General features: G+C 40.9%; 1 protein-coding gene across 1 annotated transcript in view; it reads left to right on the top strand.

Moving 5' to 3' along the window:
• Pdlim5 (PDZ and LIM domain 5) overlaps positions 1-25,499 on the top strand; it is a 160,975-nt gene that overhangs the window by 126,045 nt on the left and 9,431 nt on the right. The window contains exons 9-10 of the mRNA XM_032897247.1: positions 14,802-14,976; positions 25,204-25,384. Coding sequence (XP_032753138.1) covers positions 14,802-14,976; positions 25,204-25,384 — 356 coding nt within the window. The remainder of the gene's footprint in view (positions 1-14,801; positions 14,977-25,203; positions 25,385-25,499) is intronic.

Genomic DNA, 25,499 nt, shown 5'->3' on the forward strand with positions numbered 1-25,499 from the left:
ATAAATAAATAAATAAATAAATAAATAAATAAATAAATAAGTCATTGTAACAATTGACCAAGCAGGGGAGTGCAGTGGGAATATTGGGGACGTGGGCTCATCTTACTTTGGATAGTAAATTTGAGCACAAAGCACCAGTATATTGCATAGAAATCAGCAACAGACGTACAGAGAAAAGGTAACTCTGATTACAGGGCCCAGGTCAGATGTGGAACTCGGCATCAGCAGAGGGGGAGTAGAAAACACTTGAGTAAGGAATACAACTTGGAGGTAGAAAATATATTTGTTTGTGGTGGAGTTTTATTTTGTTCAGGAATAAAATTTTCATGTTTATGCATACAAAAAGAAAAGGAAAGGAAAGGAAAGGAAAGACCCAGAGAACCTCAAGACCTCAAGGCCTTAACGGAAGTACAAGTTGTATGGGATGTTTTGGCTGCAACAGAGAAAGTAGGATTAGTGGATTAGTAGAGCGCCTGGCCAGGAAGTGCTTAGAGCACGTCATAGAGTAATCCGTGTAGTGGCAGAGTGGGATTGGCTCTATTGAGAGATCAGTATATCTGTAGTGGGTTTAACAGACCATGCCGACTTCTCTGTAGTGAGAGAACCCCATGTTAGAGGGAGGTTATTGAGGTGTTCTAGCAGAGGATTAGTGATGGCAGATATCAGTCTCCCTAGACACTGGTGATGGGAAGGGAGAGAGTTCTGGGGAGAAGAGACCTGTGACCTTCTTAGTGTCATCACCTGAGTCAGGTGCTGCTTTAACCACTGTTTTCCCAGGGAAGGTGTTGTGGTACAGGGCTCATTGTCAGAGTGATGAAGTATGTTAATTGTGTAGCTTAGAGAAAACAGACATTCAACCTCTTCCCAACCCCACACGCCATATTCCAGGAATCTACCTGCGTGAATTTAGTCAGCCTAGGATTTCAAATGTTACAGGGAGAAAAAAATGAATCTGAACTGAAAATACACATTTTTCCTCGTCTCCACTCCCTTAACAGTGCAATATAACAACTATTTGTATGGCATTTCCAGAGTTACTCTAAAGATCTGATAGTTTAAAAGTATAAGATGGGCTTAGGCTGTATTCAAGTGCAGTGCCTACTACATAAAGGGCTTGTGTGTCTTGAGATTTTGGTATCTATGGGGGTTCTAAAACAGATCTCCCATAGACACTAAAGGGTTATAATTAGTTATAGGCAACTGATACCATGGCTGAGACAAGCCATTGCCATATATTTGGTTTTTAATGTGATGTGTCAAGTTACAGTATATAAATCTGAATCGAATGTGACGGTTACTCTTTTGATGGCCTGATTCATGCAACTTCCCTTTTGCTTATGCACTTATTTCTCATAATAAACATTTCCTTCTCATTTTCAAAACTGTTGATAGGGTCTGTAAATGATAGTAAATTTACTAACATTGTTTATCTTTGATAGATACCTTTCCCCAAATTTCTTTCCCCCAATCATTGAACAATATATGGATTAATATTCAATTGACATTTTCGGTTTGGAATTTTCTTTAGTTTGTAAAAGAGCCATTAAAATTTAAGCATTTTGATGCTTTGTGTCTTAAGGTTTCTATTGCTGTGCAAAACATCTTGAGGAAAGCAACTTAGAGGAAAGTGTTTCTTCACCTTACACTTCCACATGACAGCCATCACTGAAGGAAGTGAGAGCAGGAACTCACACAGGGCAGGAACCTGGAGGCAGGAGCTGATGCAGAGGCCATGAAGGGGTGCTGCTTACTGGCTTGCTTCACATGCCCTGCTCAGCTTGTCGGCTTATAGAACCCAGGACCTCCAGCCCAGGGATGGCACCACCCACAATTCCAGACCCCTCCCCACCCCCACCTCCCAGGGAATCACTAATTAAGAAAATGTGCTCTAGGCCTGCCCACAGCCCAGCCTATGGAGGTGTTTTCTTAATACGTTCCGTCCTCTCAGATGACGCTGGTTTGTGCCGAGTTGACAACAGACTGTCCAGCACCTTTTCTTTCACCATAATGTTAGATTTGCTGCGTCATCTCATTTTGCTGTTTTCATTAACAGTTCTTATGTGGTGCAGCATCGCCTGAGCGCTGGCTTTCCTCAGCTGTGTGCATGCACAGCTCCCAGGTGAGCCTTGTCTGCTTCTATGTCAGCTGACAGTGGCAAGAGATGAAGGAATTTAAAAAAAAATAGCTTTATTATTAAATGCTTCCATGCAAGTATAGCTATTTTGATTAAAGCAAAGGCATTGACCTGATATTATGGCGAGATACTCAAACACAGTAGGCGTGTGCCATTTAGTGTTTAGCATACCTAACTTCTGATGTTCCCTATTGAAAAAGCACCGATTTCCTTACTAACTTAAGTAGAGCCTTGCTCTATAGCCTTTATCGGCCTCAAACTCACCAAACGACTCTTCTCCCGGTGCTGAGATGACAGACAGGAACCCGTACACCCAGCTATTGTTCTCTTTATAAGAATCAGTTTTTATTAAACGCTTGCTCTTTTCTTTTTGGTATGTGAGTATACATGGTGCAGGAGTGTGAGCACTCAGGTAGGTATGCTTGCCTGTGATGTCCCTGTTGGGGACAGAGGGTGGTGTCTTCCTCTCATTCTCCAGTTTGTTTTTGTGACAGGGTCTCTCACTGAACCTGAAGGCCATTATTTAAACTAGATTGGCCCTCAGTTCTTGGCACTGCTGGGGTTCTGTGAGCATGCCACACACTTCATTTTTACATCTGTGCTAAGCTCTCCTGCTTGCTGTTTGCACAGCGAGTACTTGCTTTTCCTTTAAGACACAAGTGTGTTTTCATAAAAGCAGGGGAACCTTAACTGATGGTGATGTCAAAGTATAAAATCGGTGCTTTCTAGAGAATATAGGCTGTGTTTTGGAGAAGCACAATACAAATGAGCTTGTTTCTATTGTATTATAAAAGAGTGATGAGTTACAGGTATTTAGGGAACAGTACCTGTGATGGGATCGGAGGTAAAGGAAAGTGACAAGCCGTAGTTTACAGAGCACTTAGTTGACTATAGAACTTCTTCACTCTCTGTTGAGGGAGAATTCATCATCCCTACTTGAATACAGAGGCAGCCGAGGAAGACTAAACCGAATCACCTAACAGTAACATGGCAGATATCGTTCATTAGCAGTAATCATTTCAATGGTATTCCACTTTAAATTGTTACAATTAAGTTGACTGTTATCTTACTAACAAGTTAACGGGCTCTGAGAGAAGTAAAAGGAGCTCTCCAGTTTATAGTACGGTGAACTATTACTTTGACCCCAGATAGCACGTTTCTGGTGTCGCATGATGGCATTAGTGATTACATCAGGGGACCAGACCTCAAAGGGATGGCATAGAGAGGCTTCTTGTTGAGGACAGAGAGAATTAACAATGTACCTGGCTGTTAAATCTGTTTTGGGTGGCGTATTGTTTGCATCTAAACTTCACCTTTAAAATTCAGACCTCTTAGCTATGATTTAGTTAATCCACCCCTTTATTCCGTGATGCTTGAACTGTGGTGTACAGTTCTGAAGTAAAATGTAGCCTTTTGCTTCATTATGAGTAGACAGAGCTGGGGAGAGATCTGATATGCTATTTTTCTTTCCAAGAAAGACTCATTTATTTGTGAGATTTGATTAGATCCAAGACTGAATGATGCTCATCTCAGTTCTAAGTGGATATAAATTCTATCTTTATTTGAAGGCTAAAGTAGATAGGGGTGAGAAGGGAAATTACTGATACTACAGCCACCCGAAATTTCATTGCAGGCTTTGTGCTGCACTAATAAGTCGAGGTAACAAGATTTGCTCAGCTTGGATGGATGGATGCATTGGTTCTATTTTTAAATTTTTTGTATGAGTAAGTAAATTGCTACCAGTTACATGTATTTCATCTCTTCTAATAATATTTTATTGCCATCTGGTCCCTGCATTTTTACATCATTAAATAGTTCACTCACTACAAAGTCCTGAGTGGAGCTGCCCACTGTCAGAATCGGATTGTGATGGAGAGAATATGCTTGCTGTCCTCATAGAGAAAATCCATTCGAATTTAAAATCAGGATTCTTAGGGGAAAATGAGAGTAACACGTGAACTATTCACTTTCTCTTTTTGCAAATGTTTTCCATGGGAGCTGTTTTGGTGTTGGAGTCTGTTTAGGGTTGTGATGTAATCACTAATGCCAACATACAGCACATCTGTAATGTGTCTAGGGCACATCTGTAGAAGGCCTACATACTTCTCACACTAGCATCTCATGCTAGCATACTCACCCTTTTTATAAGAGAAAGAGTCTAGATCGGTCATAAATGATTTTCTTAAAGAGTCACCACTCGTATTTCACACATTTGGTTCAAATGTCTTTGGTCACATCTAGACTACCTGCTATCAGTTGTTTTAAATAAAGTTTTATTGAAGCATGGCCGTGCTCATTTCTTTACATATCACCCAAGGCTATTTCCAGGCTTCGGTGATGTATTTAAATATTTGCTGTCTTAGTTGGGTTTTTATTGCTGCAAAGAGGCACTATGACTATAGCAACTCTCAAGAAGGAAAACGTTTAATTGGGGGTTTCTTACAGTTCATTATCATGGTAAAAATCCTGATGGCAGGCAGACACGTGCTGTTGAAGGAGCTGAGAGCTCTACATCCAGATTAGTGGGCAGCAGGAAGAGAGAGTGAGCCACTGGCCCTGGCTTAAGCTCCTGAAACCTCAGAGCCCAGCCAGACCCATTCCAACAAGCCCAAGCCTCTCACGAGTACAGCTCCCTGTGGACCAGAAAGTTGATAGTTCACAAGCCAAAAAGTCATACACAGTCTGAAACAGTGCCGTCATGGTGCCTCTGGATTCAAACTGTATGCACAAGAAAGATGTTGTGCTTCCTAATTTTGCACAGAAGATGCAAACTTTATGGGGAGCTGGAAGCACCTTTTGTAGTATTAACCCTGTTTCACATGTTATTACTTATTTGCTTATCTGTAGCTAAAAGATGTTCAGAAGCGGGTGCTTATCCCTAGGTATATCTTTCAAGTTGAGCTATTGGTGTAAATAATGCGTCTAGTCTCTAAGGAGTGTTTTAATCATTGGATTCTTTGTTAATCAGACCGAGTCTCATGTTGAGTTTGACACCTCACATTTATGAAGCGTCTTGTGCACGTTCTGTAATGGAGGTAGCATTTCCTTTACACTGCTTCATTTTCTTTCTTCCCGTTTGGTGGAAGTTATTGTTTTCCAGACTGGGAAGCTGAGCACAAATGATGGCATTTCTAATGCTGCAGCTTAGAAAACGGCATCGTTTAACAGGATAAAATCTTGCATTTTTATCTTTTTTTCTTTCGATGTCAGTCTGATCCTTGTCTGCCTAATAAGGATTCTATTTATATGGGTACTTTGAGTCCTGTTTCTTCTCTTCCTTCCTTTTCACTGAAATTAGGCTGTTTGTTTGTTTGTTTGTTTTTATTAAGAAGATGGTAAACATTTTATTGCATCTTGAAAACTATGAAATAATATATATACTTACATCCTTTCTTGTGCAAATACACTCAAAATTACAGTTATTTTTATAGTTATATAGTCCAGTCTGCTTCCAAACTCACTATGTAGCTAAAGTTGACCTGAACTCATGACCCCCTGCTTCAACATTTTAATAGCAGAATTGTAGGAGAGGACCACCATACCTAGCCAGAAATTTAATATCCATTTTTCTATGTGTGTATGTATGCACATGTTTTTATGTGTTGAGGATGGAGGTCAATGTCATGTTTTCCTTGATTGCTTCCATTTTTTTTTAGACATGGTGTATTAGTCAGGGTTCTCTAGAGGAAGAGAACTTATATAATGAATATATGAAATATGGGGTTTATTAGAATAGCTTATAGGCTGTGGTCCAGGAGTCCATCAATGGCTGTCTACCAACTGAAGGTCCAGGAATCCAGCAGTTGATCAGTCCATAAGGCTAGATGTCTCAGCTGGTCTTCCATACAGTATATGCCAGAATCCTGAAAAAGTAGGCCCAATGCCCATAAAGGAGTAGGCTTGCCCGAAAGAGTGAGGACAAACAGGCAAAGAGAAGAGCTTCCTTCTTCCATGTCCACTAACTTTAATTTTAAGATTTAAAGTTAAATCTGGTGGGACCCAGATTAAAGGTGGATGTTTCCACATCAAAGAATCTGGATCAAAAGTGAGTCTTCCCATTTTAAATGATTTAATCAAGGAAAGGATTCCCCACAAGTATCCCCAGCCTCTTGGTTTTCAGTTAGTTCCAGATGTAGTCAAGTCTAGATAATTCTCAGTTTATCTAGACTGGCTGGCAGCAAGCCCTAAGGCTTCTCTTTCCTCACCGTGCCTGGGATTTTACATGCTGTCACCATGCCTGGCTTTATGAGGGTACTGTGGATCCAAGCTCCAGTCTTCATGTTTGCGTGGCCAGCATTTTACAACTGAACGGGCTCCACAGGCTGCAGATAAGGCTGACAACCCTTTTTAATATTCCTGAGTTATAAGCCACACCCCAGTTTTGCGTTTTACTGTAATGTTTGTTCAGGTAGATAGCTGAGCAGTTATGTGCCTGACATCACCCTTGATGAGCCTCATTTGATACCTAGGCACCTCGTGATGGACCGACTCCTGCCTATCGAACCCTGACCGTCTCGTGTGTGCCGTGGTACATACACAAACATGCAGACACATGCTAAATAAGATTTTTAGATTTTTTTTTCAAAAATAAACATTTGAGTCCTTTCTTGTTTCTTTTGCTTTGTATTCTTTTTCATGATACGAGTAATGCAGTGTCCCACGATAAAAGTTCCAAAGTTACATTACTTCCCACTGCATGTCACATAACAATAACGCGATTATTCAGAAAACGCTGCACATGTTATGATAAATGAAATTATTTGCTGACTTTAATTAGTATAGTAAAATCCCGTGTGTTAGCATCTTGTGTTTTTTATATGCTGAGAAATTGCAGCTATGACCCAAAGAAAATTTTTGTGTAAGCTTAATAGAGAGAAATAGGCAAGTCTGTGTACTGAGTAGTATTTGGTAACATGCAATATAAAAAAAATTTAAAGAGAATGGTGCCTAATCCAAGTTCCTCTATTCACTTTAATTAAGACTTTCTAGATCCAGTCTAATCTGAGTTCTTAACGTTGAAAGGATGGCTGCTAATGGGAGAGGCTGTCCTCAGGAGGGAGCAGCGACATTTGATACTTAGCCTTGGGTGCACCTGTTCCAGTTCTTCATGGTGTAGATGCCAGCATTCCCCACTGCTTACATAGATGATAATAGTTTAATCTCTCCAATTTTGCTTTTAATCATTGAATTAAGCAAGTCCTTGATTCCACTTCATAAAAATTGCACAAACCTCAGAGTGTCCTCTGATCTTAGATCTTGGCTTAACTCTTTCCATTTTTGCTGCGTATAATTTCACGCCTGGATTATGAAAAGTAGACTGTTGTTTATGCTTTCAGCATAAGGAGCTTGATAGAAAAATGCACAGACCCTGTTTTCTCTTGGCCACCATCTGTTTAAGATGGTGGGGAAGGGGCAGAGAAGAAAGGACTCACTGTCCACAGTACTATGCACTTGTGTGGCCACACTGCTACTGATCGAGTGTGTGTAAAATTGCTACCATACCTTTGAGAACACACTCGGCTGCTGAATTACAATTCAAAAGGGGCAGAGTGTCGCTTTGATATGGACCAGTTATTTATACAAGCCCAGGATTAGCTTCAGTGTTTCAAACAGGAACGCTCCTTGCAGTTCAAACAGTTATTTTTCACATCATAAACTCACATGTGATTTCTGAAAGCTGAGCTGGAACAGTGGACACTTGTCTCTTTTCTTTCTGGTAACATTCATATTCGTTAACATTTTAAAGATCAGCTCATTCTTCTGACAAGGAGAGTAAAGTATTACATGGTTTTTATAAGAAATCAGAAGTTTACGGTTACTTCTAGGTTAATTCCCATAATTTGCTTTGTTGCTTATTTATTCAAAACTGTACAAACACAAACGCATACTCCTTTTAATTGTTTTTAAATATAACAAATCCAATCTTACTTATATATGCTACATCTGAAGAATAGCCATGTTTAAAGAAAGAAAATATTATTGTGGAAATTAAAAGACTTAAAATATTTTCATGTCTTAATATAATCTAAGCCGTTAGAGGCATTAGGACAAGTTTGTTCTGTTTTTACAACAAAAAGGAAAAAAAAGAATGCTTTCACACATTTTCCCTAAAGTATCCAAGTATGCTCCTGTTCTAGTTTGTTTTCTGCTTCTGTGATAAAGCACTGTGGCCAGAAACAGTCTGAGGAGGAAAGGGCGTGTTTGCCTTAGACTTACAGACCAGTCCATCATTGTGGGATGTTGGGCAGGAACTAAAACAGAAACCACAGGCAAAGGCTGCTTGCTGGCCATTCTCATGCTCTGCCAGCATCTGCTCCGTCCCACCTGCTAGGGATGGTGCCACCCACCGTGCGCAGGTTCCTCCCACATCGGGCTCCCTCACAGATATGCTACAGGTCAACCTGATCTAAGCAGTCCCTCAGTTCGAGGTGCCTTCAGATGGCTCTAGGCAGGGTCACATTGACAACTGAAGCAAGCTAGGGCAGCTTAGTAAAGAAATTAAAAATTAAAATAGCAGAAATTAATTAATCATCTTGATTATGATCAGAAAGTTAGGAGATGGGAGAAGGATGACCCAGATCTGGGTGGTCTTGAATGGCTCTAGGCAGTTAGGTACATTTCTTAAGGGATGGATTTCTATAGGTCAATTTTTCTTATCTAGGTGGCGGTTTATATCTTTATCATTTGGTTGTGAGTTTATCGTGTGGATGTATTGTGGATTGAGAGTTTAGCAGATAAATCTGATTGATAAATTACAGCTTACTGAGTCATGATTTTACCGGGTAGTTGGGAGTTTATGCCTTAACTACCAGGGGCAGTTGCAGGGAGCGTGGGCAGCGTCCCTGGCAGGGAGTCACGATAGGCCAGCCCAGGCTGGACTTCTAGAGCCCTGATTTTACCTGATAGCTGGAACCAGGGAGTTCACAGCTAGCAGAGAGCTGCCAGGAGAGATACTAACCAGAGGTAAATTGTGGTTAGATCCATACGGCCCCACGGGTGCTGGAGAACTAAACTCAAGGGACCATGCCATGCTGGAACGGCTTGCAGACCACCTGGGTCTGAGAGGACTTGGGGGCAGTGTGGAGCCGCTGAGACATAAGTACCCCACAGTGCCATGTGGCCCTATGGGTGCTGGCACTAACGCAGGATAAAAGATTACAGCATTTTTAATATTTACCATAACACTTAAGGATAACATTTGCCTTCATATTTTAGTGAATCGAAGCAGTCACTGGCAAAGAACATGGCTTATAATTGGTTCATGTGTGTTTGAATGAATGAATATATAGAGACAAAGACTTCAGAATTGAATGTCACTTAGGGGCCAGATTTACCACCTATACTTTTATTGGCTTCTGTGGCATATTCTCCTACATTTTCTCCTATCTGTCTGTCTTTAAAGTATTTAACACTGCTTGCTCTCTATCCAAGGAGCACCTCTCTTTTCTGCTATCGCTGAATTGTAGTTCAGTCTATAACTCAAGCGTGAATATGCTGTGACTCTTGTCATCCTCACCGCTTTAGATATTGCTCCTGAGTTCACATGTTCACTATTCATACTGTACCGAGATGAATAGCAGTAAAAAGTCTTTCAAAGGGTTCACCCATCTGAGGACCAAGATATCAATGTCCTCATCTATTGCATATTCTTGCTTAGTAGTATGCCTTTCTATTGGACGTTTTGAACATGACTGCTATCCTAGTTTGCTTTCTGTTGCTGTGGTAGACACCATGACCCCTGCAGCTCTGAGAGGAAAGCGCTTATCTCGTCGTCTAGCTTACAACCCATTGTGAAGGGAAGTCAGGTCAGGAACTCAAGGTTAATCTGGTTGCAGGAACTGAAGTGGAAGCCATGGAGGAACACAGTGTACTGGTGTGCATTTCATGACTTGCACAGCTTGCTTTCTTCTATAATCCGAAACCACTTAACCAGTGGTGGTGCTGCCCGCCGTGGCCTGGGCCCTTTGGACTGGGCCCTCCCACATCAATTACTAATCAAGTAAATGCTCCCACGGATATGACAGATTACAATCTGATGGTGGCAATTCCTCATCCATAATTTATCTTCCAAGCTGTGTCTAGGATAATGCCAGATTAACAAATAAAACTACCCAACGTACTTGCTGAATGGTGGAACAGCTATATAGATAAACATGCTGTCTTTCTACCTCCTACCACTTACCCCATGTGTTAATCAGCTTTCTATTCGAGAAAAAATACCTGAGATAATGAACATTAAAAGATTGAATGTTTATGTTCCTTACTACTCTTAAGATTTTTAAAATAAATTAGATATTTGACAACTTATTAAATGTATGTGGTACATACTGACCACTTTTACACACCTTCCACCTCTCCCTACTTAAACCACACTCTTCAAACCTCCTTCTCAAGTTCCCATCTGCTTGCCTTGTTTGTGACCTACTGAGTTTAAGCAGGGCGTCCGAGGACAATGGGCTTGGAGCTGTCCACTGCAGCTTGGTAGGCTCAGCAGGAGGCACACAGCCGGAGACAATGACTCCTCCTCTCCTAGACACTAGCAAAAGCCCTTAGTTCAGTGATGAGTCCACTGTCTAGTACATAAAATCTATGAGTGTGCTGTATTCACGGTGAAGGAAAATTCTGCCACTCATGCATTTACACCTGCTTGTTAATTGCAAAGTAATTGGTAGAACTCAAATCCCAAGAGTCCTGTGAGCTCCTTCCACTTCTGTAACTGATCATTGATGGGACCTGTCTTGTGTAGATCCAGAGCAGGTAACTACAGCTGTGAATTCGTGATTGCAAATGGCTGTATGGAATCTTGAGGTTGGCATTTCATAGCCTGTCACTGTATGTTCCAATTCTTATAGACTTCCATAGAGTTGTCCAAGCCTTGGAGTCTTTTCCATATGAATATGTAGTTTAGGCTGAGTCCTCAACTGTCATGTATTCTCAGCTTCATGGACATCCACAAGTCTCTACATTTCACTCCCAGTTCACAGTAATGGAAGGCTTCTCTGATTAAAGCTAAGAACTTTTGCTCAGTAGGTACAAACATATATTTGGAAGGCAGATTAATAACTATGTCAACATTGTTACCCTACTTGGAGAAGAATTCTCCTTGCCACTTCTTAGATAGGCTTATAGGACTAGAATCCATATGGATTCTCTATGGAGCAGGCCTCAGATCCAATTAGAGGGCAGTTGCATACCCAGCAACAGTCACACTATGTACTGGCTGGTTCTGTGTGCCAACTTGACACAGCTGGAGTTATTACAGAGAAAGGAGCCTCCTTTGACAAAACACCTCCATGCGATCCAGCTGTAAGACATTTTCTCAATAAGTGATCAGGGTGGGAGGACCCAGCCCATTGTGGGTGGTGCCATTCCTAGGCTGGTGCAAGCCAGGGGAAGCAAACCAGTAAACAGCACTCCTCCATGGCTTCTGCATCTACTCCTGCCTCCAAGTTCCTACCCTGCGTGAGTTCCAGTCCTAACTTCCTTTGGTGATGAACAGCAATGTGTAAGTGTAGACTGAATAAACCTTTCCCTCCCCAACTTCCCACTTGGTCAGCATGTTTTGTGCAGGAATAGAAACCCAGCCTAAGACACACTATTCATACACAGATTTTGCAATTTCAGTCTATTGTCCTTTTTAGCTTGTGAATCTGAAATGAAGTCTCATCCTTATAGGAGTGCATGGCAAAGGAAGCCTGTCTACCTCACAGCCCATATCAAGAGACCATGCTGGGGTGTAAGCTACTAGGCCCTCCTTGTAAAAGATAGGTCTACCGCCATCTCCTAGCACCGTGGATGGGGACACAAAGCCATGTCAGGGGTACCTCTCAGAAACATTTTAATATCTGAACTGAACTTTACTGTAAGCACAATCAGTTATCTGCTGGTCTGTGACTTTTCTTACACTGAACAAAGGCATAAATCATTCTCACTCATAGTGGTCGAGCCAAGTCCATGGCTCACTGCTGAGTAGTTCATCAGCCAGTTGCTTAACTCCATGTCCATGGCAGTCACTTCCGTTCCTGGCCCCGTGTTTTTCATCTGCTAAGTGGTAGCAATAATTTGTTGTAATGATGCAACAGTTCCCCTCTTCTCTTTTCTTTAATTTTTAAACACCAAAAAAAAATCCATATATGTGTGCGTGGCTTTGCATGTGTGAGTTTTGTAGATGTATGTTTGCTTTTATGTATATGTGTTAAATTATTTGGTGTTAATCTTGGTAAACTAAATATTGGAAAGCAAATGGAATGATTGAGTATGGATGTGTGTCATTTGTGACCCTTGAAAAACTCAGCAATATTAGTTAACAAAAGGGACATTCTCACGGTTTATTGAATGATAGCCAATGGCTTTGTTGAATTTCTAGAGAGCTTTGTGATGCTGAAATATGTCTATCATAAAAGGAAAACATTTGAAACAAAGTTCCAGTTGGTTAGAGATCATCCACAAAAGAATCCAAGCTTAATGAAAATTGTTCAGGATTAACATTAAAGAAGGAATCTAGTGTAAAGTGGGGCTCACTTCCCACTATCCTGACTCATGACAGTTTTTGTGGTTTAAGATTCCTCATTGTGAAATGGGGTGTTCTTATGTGTTAGTCTTACTCGAAAGTAAAAGGAAAGGAAAACAGTGCTGTTGATATGTAAATTATCATCAAGATAGACAATTTTTACAGTGGGTTCAATATATTTGAAGCATCTACTCCCCACGGATGAGTATTTTTCTTCGATGGTGCAGGAATTATCATGGAAACAGAACTCACTTTATTCATTTACCCAGTGCCTCATTCTCTTACACCTCATCTTGCCAAGTGACTAGATCCATAGGGGGGTACTTAGTTCCTCAGATGCTAGTCGTTCCTCACTAAAGAGTGAGATTCAGCCCAAAGCAATAGTGTTTGATCCATATCATAAGTGACCGTGCTTTGTGACTGCTCAAGGCCCAGTATTACCAGGGACTACCTAGCATTGCGTGGCCAGTGTGGTAGCGCACAGAAGCAAACACATGTGAGAATTTCCTTCCCATCCAAGGTAGAACGTAAGACTAACAGAAGGCCGTAGCACTTAAAGCCTTCTTATTCATATTTAAGATACAGCCATTTTGTAATTAAAAATGCTTTTCACATAAATGAGTTAGTTACTCATGTACCTTCTGGAGGCCTGTGCCAGATGGATTATGTCCCATTCTACAGTGACTGTTTAAGGATTTTTGTACTCATTTATTGCTTAGAAATGTCCGGATGACTCAGTACTTTAGGGCTTTTGCATAGTTAATGTGATACTGTAGATGAAAGGGTTTCATTCTCTTTGAGGTCTGATTTCCAGATTTTCCAATTAGTAACTTTTGCATTTGAAACCCTAACCCTAATCCACATTTAAGAAATGGCTTTCTGTATAGTCTAATGGCACAGACAACAAAGTAAATGGACCTTCTTTTTCATGTTTGATTAAGTGCCTTTCACTTTCTAGTCTTAAGGTAGTTCTCCAGTAGCAAAAAGGGAGTACACACATATTTTGTACCCATTTTAAGAATTAATTGACTTGGAGAAGAAAGGATATTAATAGGAGTTTGATAAATAGTATGTAAATTATCCAGGCAGGATGCTGTAGCTGTTCAAAGAGAAAGAGAACACTTCTCCCATAGTGGTCAGTGGGGACTTGAGGAGAAAGCAAAACTTGAATGGTCCTTGCAGAATCGGGCAAGGGTGAGTAAGTAAGTAGCACTCACTGGCCATTTCATTGCCTGAAGGTCACAGAGGTCAGCGCCCATTGTGATTTCCTAAAGGGACCCTGAACAAAGTCTATGTGTGCATGTGCATGTTGCTGTGTGTGTGTGTGTGTGTGTGTGTGTGTGTGTGCGTGTGCCCACAAGAAATGGGGACAGGGGAGAAATCCCAGATTACATCTGAAATAGTAATGAAAACTTGTCCTACAAGTCAAATGATAGGGTAAGGTTTGGATAAGAAAAGAGGGGGTTGACTCCACACTTGTCATGAAGTAGTTGCTGGAGTCTGAACATGAAGTATTAGGGACAAGGGAGGCAGAATGCCATCTGTGCTGGCCTGCATGGGAGAATTTACAAAGGGAGTTCTTAGGGAAAGCTTTGGTGTGTCCAAGGAAAGATCTGTTTCCATGCTTTAAACGTAAAGACTTCTAGATTGAGCATGGAAAATGGTTTCCAGTACTTCAGGAGATAGCATACCTGTGCACAAAGACTGAAGGGTAAACAGAGGACCTAGGGAGAAGGCATGCCAAGTGGATATGGCACTAACGAGTGTCCTTCCCATTTAAGAGAATATGAGAACCAAAGAGTGGAAACACTGTCTTCAACACACTAATGTTTCCTGCGTGCCTGTGACATATTTGTAACTAAGTTTAATTAATTAAAGTGAGCAGAGATAGCTGGTTGGAGAGAAATACATCACCAACGACGGTCACCTAAGCACACCTCCTTGGGAAAGTAGGAAAGGAGTGGGTGCGCCCATTGCTCTTGCTCATAGTGAGGCTCGTCCTTGGTTTATTCACCTGTTTAGATACGGCCTATGGTTTGGGTCACAATGTTGCCACAGTGTCGGTGGGTAAGTGAATAAGTTAACCAGTGACTTTGTTACTAGGAAAGTTCATATTTGGCTTTTTCTCATTCTGATTCTCTTGCATTTAACCCCTAGCACCTTCTACTGGGAGAATTTCAAACAGTGCAAGCTCTTCAGGTACAGGGGCACCCGTGAACCCAGCTGTGGGGCCACCCCAGCCAAGTGACCAAGACACTCTTGTGCAGAGAGCTGAGCACATTCCAGCAGGCAAGCGGACTCCCATGTGTGCCCACTGCAACCAGGTCATCAGGTCAGTCCCTTTGCTTTGACGTTTTCTTCAAAGGACTTTATATTGCTGTGGATCTTTTTAATGTTCTGTAACATGTAAAGTTTTGTTAGTAAAAAGTACTCTTGCTGTAAGTCCATGTAATAGGATTACCATGTATAACTATACTGTTTTGATGAAAAGTAACCCTGGGCTCCCTAAAATATTGTCAGTTAATTGATTTCTACCAGATCTAGAAAAATAATCATTAATGCAGTAACCTTTCAGAAATATTAAAATTATGAGGCTTGAAGGGACCCTGGAGATCATTTATCTCAATGTTATTATTTTACAAATTATACAAATGAGGACTTTCATTTACTTGAAAAATAACGTGTAACATAAAAAGAAGAACTGAGAGCCCTGGAGAAGATTATGTTTTAGCACTGAGGCTGTAAGAGTAGTCCTTTGTGTCGTTCATAAGTGCCTTAAGTATCAGGATGCATCGGTCAAGCCTTTTCTTCGAAATCTATTTTATTGTCTCTTAAATTCCCCAAAGGGAAAATGCCCGGAGAACTTTTAAGCATATTGTACTACAGCTTCTTAAAGCTCAGCATTCTCATGCGTGGCTTTAAAATGTTATGAGGTGTGCACGTGAATGCTGGTGGCAGGCCTGTTACCAGAAGGACCTTTGTAAGTTGCCTTGCTGGCAGTTATAGGAGGTGCTTGAAATTCCTATACTTTCTTCTTTTTAAACTGTCCTATTTTGAAGCAGTTGAAACAATGGGGTCTATAAAGGCAAATAAACTTAAGACTAACCTTTCTTTTTATTCTGTTACGTTAATATTATCCAGCATGGTATCTCTAGACCATTATTAATATGCAAGGTGGCTGATCCGATGCCTTAAAACCAAGTATGAATAAACACTCCTCTTAACCTATCAATAATGGGATACCATGTCAGCCAGAGTACACAGTACAAGATAAAAATAGATTAGCATTCTTATTTTAATGATAGTTCATTTGTGACCATTGAAAAATACAGAAACACATAAACCAAAAGCCCGTATTTATACCATCCTACCACCAAGTTACCGACTACTAGTTTTCTAGGTTATAAGTCTTGGGGGAAGGCAAGGGAACAAAGGGTTAATACGGGGTTTCACTTTAGCCTAGAACTCATTATGTACTCTAGACTGGCCTCAGACTCTGAAGAACTGATATTTCACTTGTGAACCACCTTGCCCAGCCTAGTTCAGAACTTTAAAACATCTACATAAGAAACAAACATTGTCTTATAGAAATAGAATAGATTTTTAATCGTTATTTTTCATGTAACTTTTAATTATATCTTCTTCATAAGACAGTGGCTACCTAAACATTATTTGATCAATGACAACACCAATAGACAGGCTAACACAGAAGAGGGAAATTTCACAAGGCCCTACCCGAGACAAAAATTATCCAACTAATTACTGCTGAAAGAGGAAGTATTTAGTCTTTTGGGGTGAGCCCCTAATTGATTATCCAATACCAAGTGTTAAACCCTAGAATCATGTGCATATAAGGAACACTAAATGGACTTATCATGGTGTGTGTGTGTGTGTGTCTGTGTGTGTGTGTGTGTCTGTGTGTGTGTGTCTGTGTGTGTTTGTGAAGCAAGAATAGGACATAGGAGGAATTAGAGTTAGGTAAGAGATGTGGGTAAATGATGTAATGGTATTTTAATTCAGTTTCTTGTAAAAAGAACTATCCAGTAGCTATGATGGTAGTGTTAGTGATTACTAAGAGAAGGACCAGAGCAATAGAGGTCTCCAAAGTCTAGAGCAGTGCAAAGTGAGCAGAAGGCATTAAGTGTTCAGTGAACTGGGGTGTGACTTGTAGTTCAGTCATTTGGTTTTGATTCATACTTCTATTTTATATAAATAATCTAATACAAAATCTAATGTAGCACTGCTTTATTCTAGCTAGTAAAGTACAAGTTTAATTACCGCCTACATTTGTTAAGCCTTTCGATTTAATATTAGTAGATATTAATAATATTAATAACTTTAATAAATATCAATAAAGAAGCTCTGACTGGTAACATGGTTTCTGTAAGTTATCTTACCATGGTTACCCATACTGGTGCTAACTGATACTGTATTCTGGGTTATAATGTTCTTTGTGGAAACAGAATCATTGACTTGTGTGCTGTTACAATTATGCTGCTATCTAGTAAGTTAGTGTCAGAGCATACGTGTTGCTAATTCATGTTGATTATCAACTTCAGTACTCTCCTATAATCACAACCTTCAGTTGATTTTCCTTGAAAATAGGACGCTCAAAGCAGAAGCAGCATGTGCCATTTCTCCTTGCGTCATTTCCAGATTTAATGGTAGACTAAGTTGCTTCGATGTACAGACCTTGTGCTCTCTGAAATACTACGTATTCAGCTAAGGAGATGAATGGCTGTCACTAACTGTCCCCTCATCTGTTGAATTTTATATTGTTTGGTATTATGCAGCTCTTGTTATCATTGAAGCATTAAAGCTTCATTTATTAAGGACGTTAGCAGGAATGAGGATTAGCTCATGTCCAGATCATATAACAATAATTAGCATAGCACATTTGCCCGGTGCTCAAGTTCTACGGCAGCTTGCACGCCCTGCAGTCGGCTCAGAGCCCTGGTCAAAGCATAAATCCAGCTCTTGCCCTCAGTGACAGTATTACTTACCAAAGCAAGAAGGTGTTAGATCAAGTGACATTATCTGGGACACCTGTTTCTAAAATGAGCTGCAGTTGCGGTCATACTGCTTTCAACAGAATATCACACCCTGGCAAACTGAGAAACGTGAAGTTGAGCTTATGTTGTTAGTTTTCCATTACTTATTTTTTAGAAGAGCTGGTTATTTTTAGGAAATGTGAAAGGTGTGATGTTAGCAACTGAAGTGATTGTCTTCATAGGCACCCTTGCCCATACTTTACTGATGGTTTCACTTTGTTTCAATGTTTAAATTTTTCATGTTTATTTGAATCTTGAGAAGTTTATGGCTAATATTTTTATAATTATCCCTAATATATTCAAAGGCACTACTTTGACTAGTTACAGATGCATAAGGTATCTAGAAACTTTCCCTGAAGCTTTTGGTTTGTGATAAAATATTTTGAGTCCACGAGGGTGGACCTAAATGACCTTCTGTATGTTAGTGAATGCATTCGCTGTTTGAATACAGTGTAGAAGGAGCACACAGAGAAGGGGACTAGTGTAATGCAGACCAGGCTCTGTCTCTCTGTGCAGCAGCAGGCATGTGAAGGACCCAACTTCTTGAATATAACGTTTTGTCTCATTAAGATCAGTTGCGGTTTGTACTGCACAAGGTTAGCTGAACTTTCATGTGTAGCATCTTACATCCTTTTTTTGAAAGAAGAAAGAATTTTCGATGCTTGGATTTCTTCCTAAGTATAGAATGTTGGGACGGTGGTCATGTTTCTGTCACCCCGTCTTTGCCTGCAACACACCAGTGAGTTCATGCAATTCATTGTTTATTCCACTGAGAAAAGAAGTTTTTGTATTCCTGAGGTGTTTTGCTTGGTGATTTTCAAAAGCAGACACTTACTGCACCAGCCTGGTCACCTTCTGAACGCCTTTCAACTCCTGTATTTATTGGTCTTTTTTATTGTCCCTTCTGGTTCAGATTTTATTTGAAAATAAAAGGTTTCCTGGCTTAATGTATCAGCTGCTGAATTTAAGAAAACAACTAAAACCATTGGTCAAGATTTATAGGCAAGATATATAAACCAAGATTTAAAATGAGATCAGAAGAGTCACATCTATATTTGCAATACAATATCACCATTAAGATCCTGTTTGGATGACAGTGTTTAGTGGATTTTTTTCTTAAGTATTCCGGATGTTGTGCAAAGTATTGTACCTGAATGTTGTTCCCACCCTGTGATTACGTTTGCTATTGATACTGTGTATCGATATATAAATTGATGTATCCATATATAGATTGATACTATGTATCGATATATAGACTGATACTATGTATCAGTACATGGATCAAGAAACTGAAGAACAGACAGCTCATATTTGTCAGAATTGTTTAGACTGTAAATAATAGTGCTGGAGTTTTAGTCCAGATCTCTCTAACTCCATTGTTTCATGTCTGTAACAACCACTGTAGGACAATGCTTACAATTATTAAAATGACAAAAGGAAGTATAGAACTGTAAAATAAAAATCAAATGAAGCTAAGCAAGGTAACAATAAAGCCAGCTGTTTGTTAAATCGACTGGTACAGCCTGAAAGCATTGTTGGGATTCCTCTCCAGTGTCTTCAGAGTACTCCATGAGGCGTATTCCTGGGAAGACTTTAGCTGAGGAAGCTGGCCCTTAGATCTACACGGACAACTCACAGAGCTGGCGAGGTGGGAGTGCAGGGGCTGGAATCCATATCTGTATGCTTATGAGCTACGTTTACTAATCAAGTCAGTAAGTGTTTGCTTAACCACTGGTTCCTTTCCTGAAAACACAACAGTGAGTAGCCCTTGCAGTCAGACCTCTTTACAAAAGGACCAAAGGGACATAGCCAAGTTAACACCGAAGACTCCTGAATCAGTTGACTCAGTGTAACGCTCAGTTTCCTCTGTACAGCATTCTGAGCTTTCTAAGTTACATAAATACCTTACACATGTGTGTCGTAAACAGATAAACATACAATTATGTATCTTTATTGAGTCAGGAAAATAGCTTAAGCAAGTATGGCTTACTCTAATAGGTATGGCAGTATATTTTGTTCATACATTAAAATGTACAGATAAATAAGAAAGGAGTAGATAGCATATAGGTTGAACATTGGGATGTTTTTAGCCACTCCTGTAAACGACATTGTGGAATCTACATGCATTTCTGAGTTCTAAGGTGATAACGCCATTCACAGCTGCTCAGACCTCATGTGATGAGTCAGCAAATCCACTTGGTATTCACTGTGCATTCTGTGCAGTCGCTGTTCCTACTATAGTCCTAATCCGGCCACCATGTCACCGGGGTAAGGGTTATTTTCTAAGTGGTCTTTCAGTGTGCCCTTGCCCTGTAGCTGGCTTTTACCAACACAGTAGCTCTGTGAATCTTTTTCCCTTTCAGAACTACATTTTTCATTAAGTAAATGAAATCGGGAAAACCAATCTACTTATTCAGTAATAACATGCGCAGTAATAATTGCTGTAATAATTACAGGACGGGTACAAGCTGATCCAAACACATGGACCTCACTTAGTTCTACAGAACATAGAAATAACTTGGTTTCTTCACAGTGTCTGGACCGTTTTACTTTCCTATGAGTGTGGCCGAGTCTACACATCGTCTTCAGCACCTGGTCCAGCAGATCATGTCAACTCTCTCTGGCTTAGCCTTGTGTAGAAGTGAGAATCCATACAGTGCATTCTCTGAAGGTTCTGCTCAGCTGGCTCTGTCCACTGACTTCATTATCTCTCTCTGCCGTGAGGTGGAATGGAGATTGACGAGCGTTGTTACTGGAGATGAAGTACTTTTATAGTTGTAAGAAGTTGACTCCACCAAGATGGCATAACAGTTGCATAAAGATGGCTCGGCCATCATCGTTCTGTCCAGCTGCACCACCCAGGCTTTGGAGGATGCTGGCACTGTAGTTTGGTATTGACATGATCCTGGCAGGGTTGGCAGATCCTAGTGTCTTCTTCATCTGTGTATGGAGTTCGTTTCTGTGCCTGAGGCTGCTATGAGGATTAAATGGGGGAAAGCAGTAAGCACTTATGTTTAAGCTATTACTCCCTGTTGGCTTGTGCCCCTTAGGAGACAACAGCTTCTTTCCTTTCCAGTTTATACAATTTCCTTTTTCTCAGCTTATTTTCTCCTTTTCAGGTGGGTGTAGGGTTGTGTGAAGTAGTCTTTCATGTCAACCAGTCAGATGCCTTAAGTCTTCCCTTCCTTTCCTTCCAGTCAGCATGTATTTCGTAAGGGCTGAGGGGGTGTGGTGTAAGGGGAGATGAATATTTAATTCCACCACATGGTTATCCAAATTTGTCTTTCGGAGTCACAGGTGGAAACCCAGTGCCTCGTGGGGCAAGACATCTTCAGTGTTAATCTGCTGTCAATAAATGTGTTAATAATTTCACTCTACTGACACAGAAGGAAACGTGCTTCCTTCTACGTAGGAGGCTACTGTTTAATCTGACATAACCTCGGGGGCACTGTCACTGCAGCAGGGAGGATCCAGTTAGCTGGGCAGTGTCCCTCTCGTGCTGGTTCAGAGCAAGAGCTCTGACAAGAGCAAGACTCGTTTTTCTCGTATTTCAAAGCCACACAGTCATTTTCTTTACTGTCCAGGTTTTCCTTTATTGTTCATATTTGAAAAATAAAACAAACAATGAAACATTTTAAAGTTGTTCTTTTAATAAGCTAGACTATATTTTTAATTGTTAATGAATATCTTTGTGTCAAAAAGTTTTTCAATGGCTCTTAAAGAATACATGCAATGTGGTGCTGGAGATGGTTCAGCGGATAAAGCACGTGCCGCAGACGCATGAAGACTGAGTTCAGATTATTCCCCGATCCCCATGATAAGCCGACGAGCTGGGCTCAGAGAGAGGTCCTACCTGCCTCTTTAAACAACATGAGGAGTGATCAAAGAAGACACCTACTGTCAGCTCTGTGCTTCTGCACACGTGTATGCATAAGTGTGCAAGTGTCACATATAGCTGCACCACAACACACGAGAACACACATGTACAAGCACACACACAAAAAAATAAAACCTGCAGTGCCAGCCTTCGAAATTACAAGGAGGGCACAGAAGTGAGATCGTGGGTAAAGCCATTCAGAGTGAAACTAGTGTTGAGACGTGGCCCACAGAGCTGCCTGTAAGCAGGCTCTTCATTCAGATTTTGGGCTGTTTGTTTTGGTTTGGTTTGGTTTGGTTTGGTTTGGTTTGGTTTGGCACCCTACTCTTCATTGTGATTAAAATTAAAATGATTCCTCAAGAGAGTCTAAACTGCCTGCTGCAGAAATCTGGTAGGATTTGTTTCTAAGGATCCCATGTGAGCCCGACGTGACCCTGTGTGCTCTAAGAGGACCCTCACCATCATGAACTTCCAGAACACCAAGGATACGTGCCATGAGGCTGCTGCCTACAACGACTGTTCATCCTGCCTGATGTATCATACCGAACATTACGCAGAGAAGGAATGACTCTCTGAGGGCTAGGTCTGGTGCAGCGCTGTGATCCACAGACCCCAATTCTCTAGTGCTTTGATTTGACCCTAAGACGTACTTAAGAACATCTAGGAAAGAGAGTACATGTTCCTTACCAAGTTATTAATGTCTGTCACCCCAACCTACCCACCCCCACCGCCAGAGGAACCTCCTCTGGGATTTGGGGTATTTGGGATTAGGAGATCCACTCTGGGGGTTTCTGGTTTTAATCCAAGCCTGCACCAGTATTCACATTTCAGAATGCCCTCTGCAGCTGAACTGACTTCTTTTGAAAACTGAATAACCAATAAGGATGCTGGCCTCAAGGCCATTCAGTTGGTGGTGATGCTTCCTGAGGAAAAACTCAGCCTAGCATTTTAAAAACGTGTTTTACTGGCCATACAGAATGTGGCGTAAAGCCCAAAGTCCTACTGTACCCTACATTATAGTCACAGTGAGTGTTTTGTTTTTTGGGGTTTTTTTTTTTTTTTTTTTTTACTTATACATTTAGATACCTAGCTAGTGGGGAAGCTTAGAACGCTTAGAAGATCTTGTTCAGCCTTGAGAATGTAACTTCCTGATGTATCTTTCTTTGGTGAAGTACTTGCCAAGTATACACCAAGGAAACCTAATGAGATAACCTGTGAAGTGAGACTGTTCATAAAGCAGTTGTAAATGGAGGGACAGCTGACTGGAGGTAATAGATTTATTTACAATATGTGACACACTGCCGCCATTTCTTTTCTTTTACAAAGAGTTAGCAGATGCCTTCCTTGTTAGTCATTGCAAAACTAATCATGAAGTATTACCCTACTTGCTTTTAAGCTTTACCAATAATACATTACTTACCTTTAATATAGCAAAGTCACAAGAACAAAAATACCACCAAATTCTTAATAAATAGGTTAAGAAAAGGTAAAACTAGAAAATACTTTATATCCTTCACAGAAGAAAGTTTCATTTACACAAGGTTTTCTACTGCCTGGCTTTTGCAGAATTGAGAGCTGAATCTGAGTAAACGCTAGTGTTTTTATTAAGAAGCTTGGCATGTGGATTTGGACATGGTAGCACCAGACTGTTGGCTGTGGGGAACAATTGCCAAAAGAAACAAATATAGTTTTTTGGTGTTGGGTGGGGTGTGGTGTGGTGTGGTGTGGTGTGTGTGTGTGTGTGTGTGTATTTGTATGTGTATGTGTGGTGTGGTGTGGTGTGCATGTACCTGTGTGTGTCTTCTGTATCGTGTACATGAGTATGTGAGTGCATGCACCCATGTGTGTGTATGTAGAGGCCAGAGAAAGACACTGGATGTACTGTACCAATCTCTGCCTTACTGCCTTGAGACGCTCTCCGACCTCTCATTGACCCAGAAGCTCACTTCTCTCCAAGCCACGGCACTCTCAGGCTCCCCATTTTCAGCTCCAGATGTGGAGTCACTGGCATATGCAGCCGTGCCTGTGAGGTAGCTGTTAAATAACAGATTTGTGTTGTCACAGGTTAGAAGCTGTTTCGCATGATGCTTATCCCAATGAGGTACTGGTAGTAGTCAGCCTACGTCCAGTGCTATGAGATTGCCAGTAATTGCCTGTGGTCATTCTGTGGTGCTGGTTTACGGGGTAAAATTGAAAGCAGAGTCTTGGGTGACTAGAACGCTGGGAAATAGAAGCATCAGACCCTAGCTTTGGCTCAGTAATGTCTTGATGTTTGCCATGTCTTTTGAATACTCCGGCCTCGCTGCTCCATCTGTTGAACTGAGTTATAGTAATTGCCCTGGTCTATCTCACAGGAATGCCGTATGAACAAATTAGATAAGTGTAAAAGTGCCTTGGAGGTAAAGCTGCTCAATGAATAAAAATTAGTGTGATGTAGCTACCACGAGTGTGTTTCCGAGGCTAGTCTGCTTCGTCTCCAGTCTTCTAACTAGATAAGGTTCCTAATGGGTTCCTCTTCAGGAAACCAAGCAAACCATCATTTCATGGCTGTAGTATTTGGGGGGAAATCTACCAATACAAACATTTGTTACCTTGATAAAGAAAAATACACATTAAAATCAGTCATAGCTAAGCATGGTGTCATTTATACCTATAATCCCAAGCATTTGGTAGGCTGAGGCAAGAGGATCATGAACTTGAAGCCCCTGGGGCTATCAGTTAATTTTCAGACCAGCTTAGGATATAAAATAAGCTCTTATTGTCCAACTCCCACCCCCCAAAATCTGTCCCATTCAGAGGAGGACAAGGGGAGGGATTGGTAGACATTAGGTATAAATCTTCAATTATGCAAGCTAACAATGATTTCTGTACAACTCCATGGTACATGGTGTACATAACACTGTTATTCATAATTAAGTACAGTTCGGGGGCAGATCTCATGTCAAATGTTCTTAATGCAATGAAATTTAAATTAGTCACATTGGAGTTAAATAAAACCCTTCCAACTAGCTTCAAAAAACTGATAATATACAGCTCAGTTTCTGTGGCCAATTTAGAAGGTGAATTCGAAACATTTAATAAATTTGTCAAGTAAGTATACTACATCAGATGTGGGGAGGAAAGACTGGCTCTTCTCAGGAAATCATTGTTTTTAAGGATCAAACATTGCCAAATTGGAAACTTTTTTCCTGTTTTCCTTTAATCTTATAATATGTTGTTGTGATTGACTCTTCTCTATCCCAGTCAGCATTCTCCTCTCCGTCATGGTGACACGGAGTGACTCAGTCCAACTCAGTCCAACAGGCCCTGAGTCCCAGCAACAGGGAACCTCCAAGAGCTAGGACAACCTGTCCCCTTTCTCTTTACACAGATATAGTCTCTGTGTAGTCCACACTGCCACCACGCTCACTGCTGTACAGTCAACATACAGTGCCACCATGCTCAGTCCTGTGCAGTCGACAGACCGTGCCACCATGCTCAGTCCTGTGCAGTGGACAGACCGTGCCACCATGTCAGTCCTGGGCAGGACACAGAGCAGACAGTTAATTAACCATATATGGAAGGGGGTCTCTCCAGGACAGCTCCAGAAGCTTTCACCTTTGAGTCTAGTTGGTCTCTTTCCCGTTGGCAGGGGACCTTTTCTCGTGGCTCTGGGGAAGTCCTGGCATCCAGAAGAATTCAACTGTGCTCACTGCAAAAACACGATGGCCTATATAGGCTTTGTGGAGGAGAAGGGAGCACTGTATTGTGAGCTATGTTATGAGAAGTTCTTTGCTCCTGAATGTGGCCGGTGCCAGAGGAAGATCCTTGGGGTGAGTATTTGAAACTACTTATTTATTTTTAGTACATCTTAAGCCATGTAGGTCTTGTAATAAAATCTTTTCATTATTTTTACCTGATTTTTCTTGTTGTTTTATCAGCCCTCTC

This window comes from Rattus rattus, chromosome 3 (genome assembly GCF_011064425.1).
Source record: "Rattus rattus isolate New Zealand chromosome 3, Rrattus_CSIRO_v1, whole genome shotgun sequence".
NCBI classification, from domain to species: domain Eukaryota; kingdom Metazoa; phylum Chordata; class Mammalia; order Rodentia; family Muridae; genus Rattus; species Rattus rattus.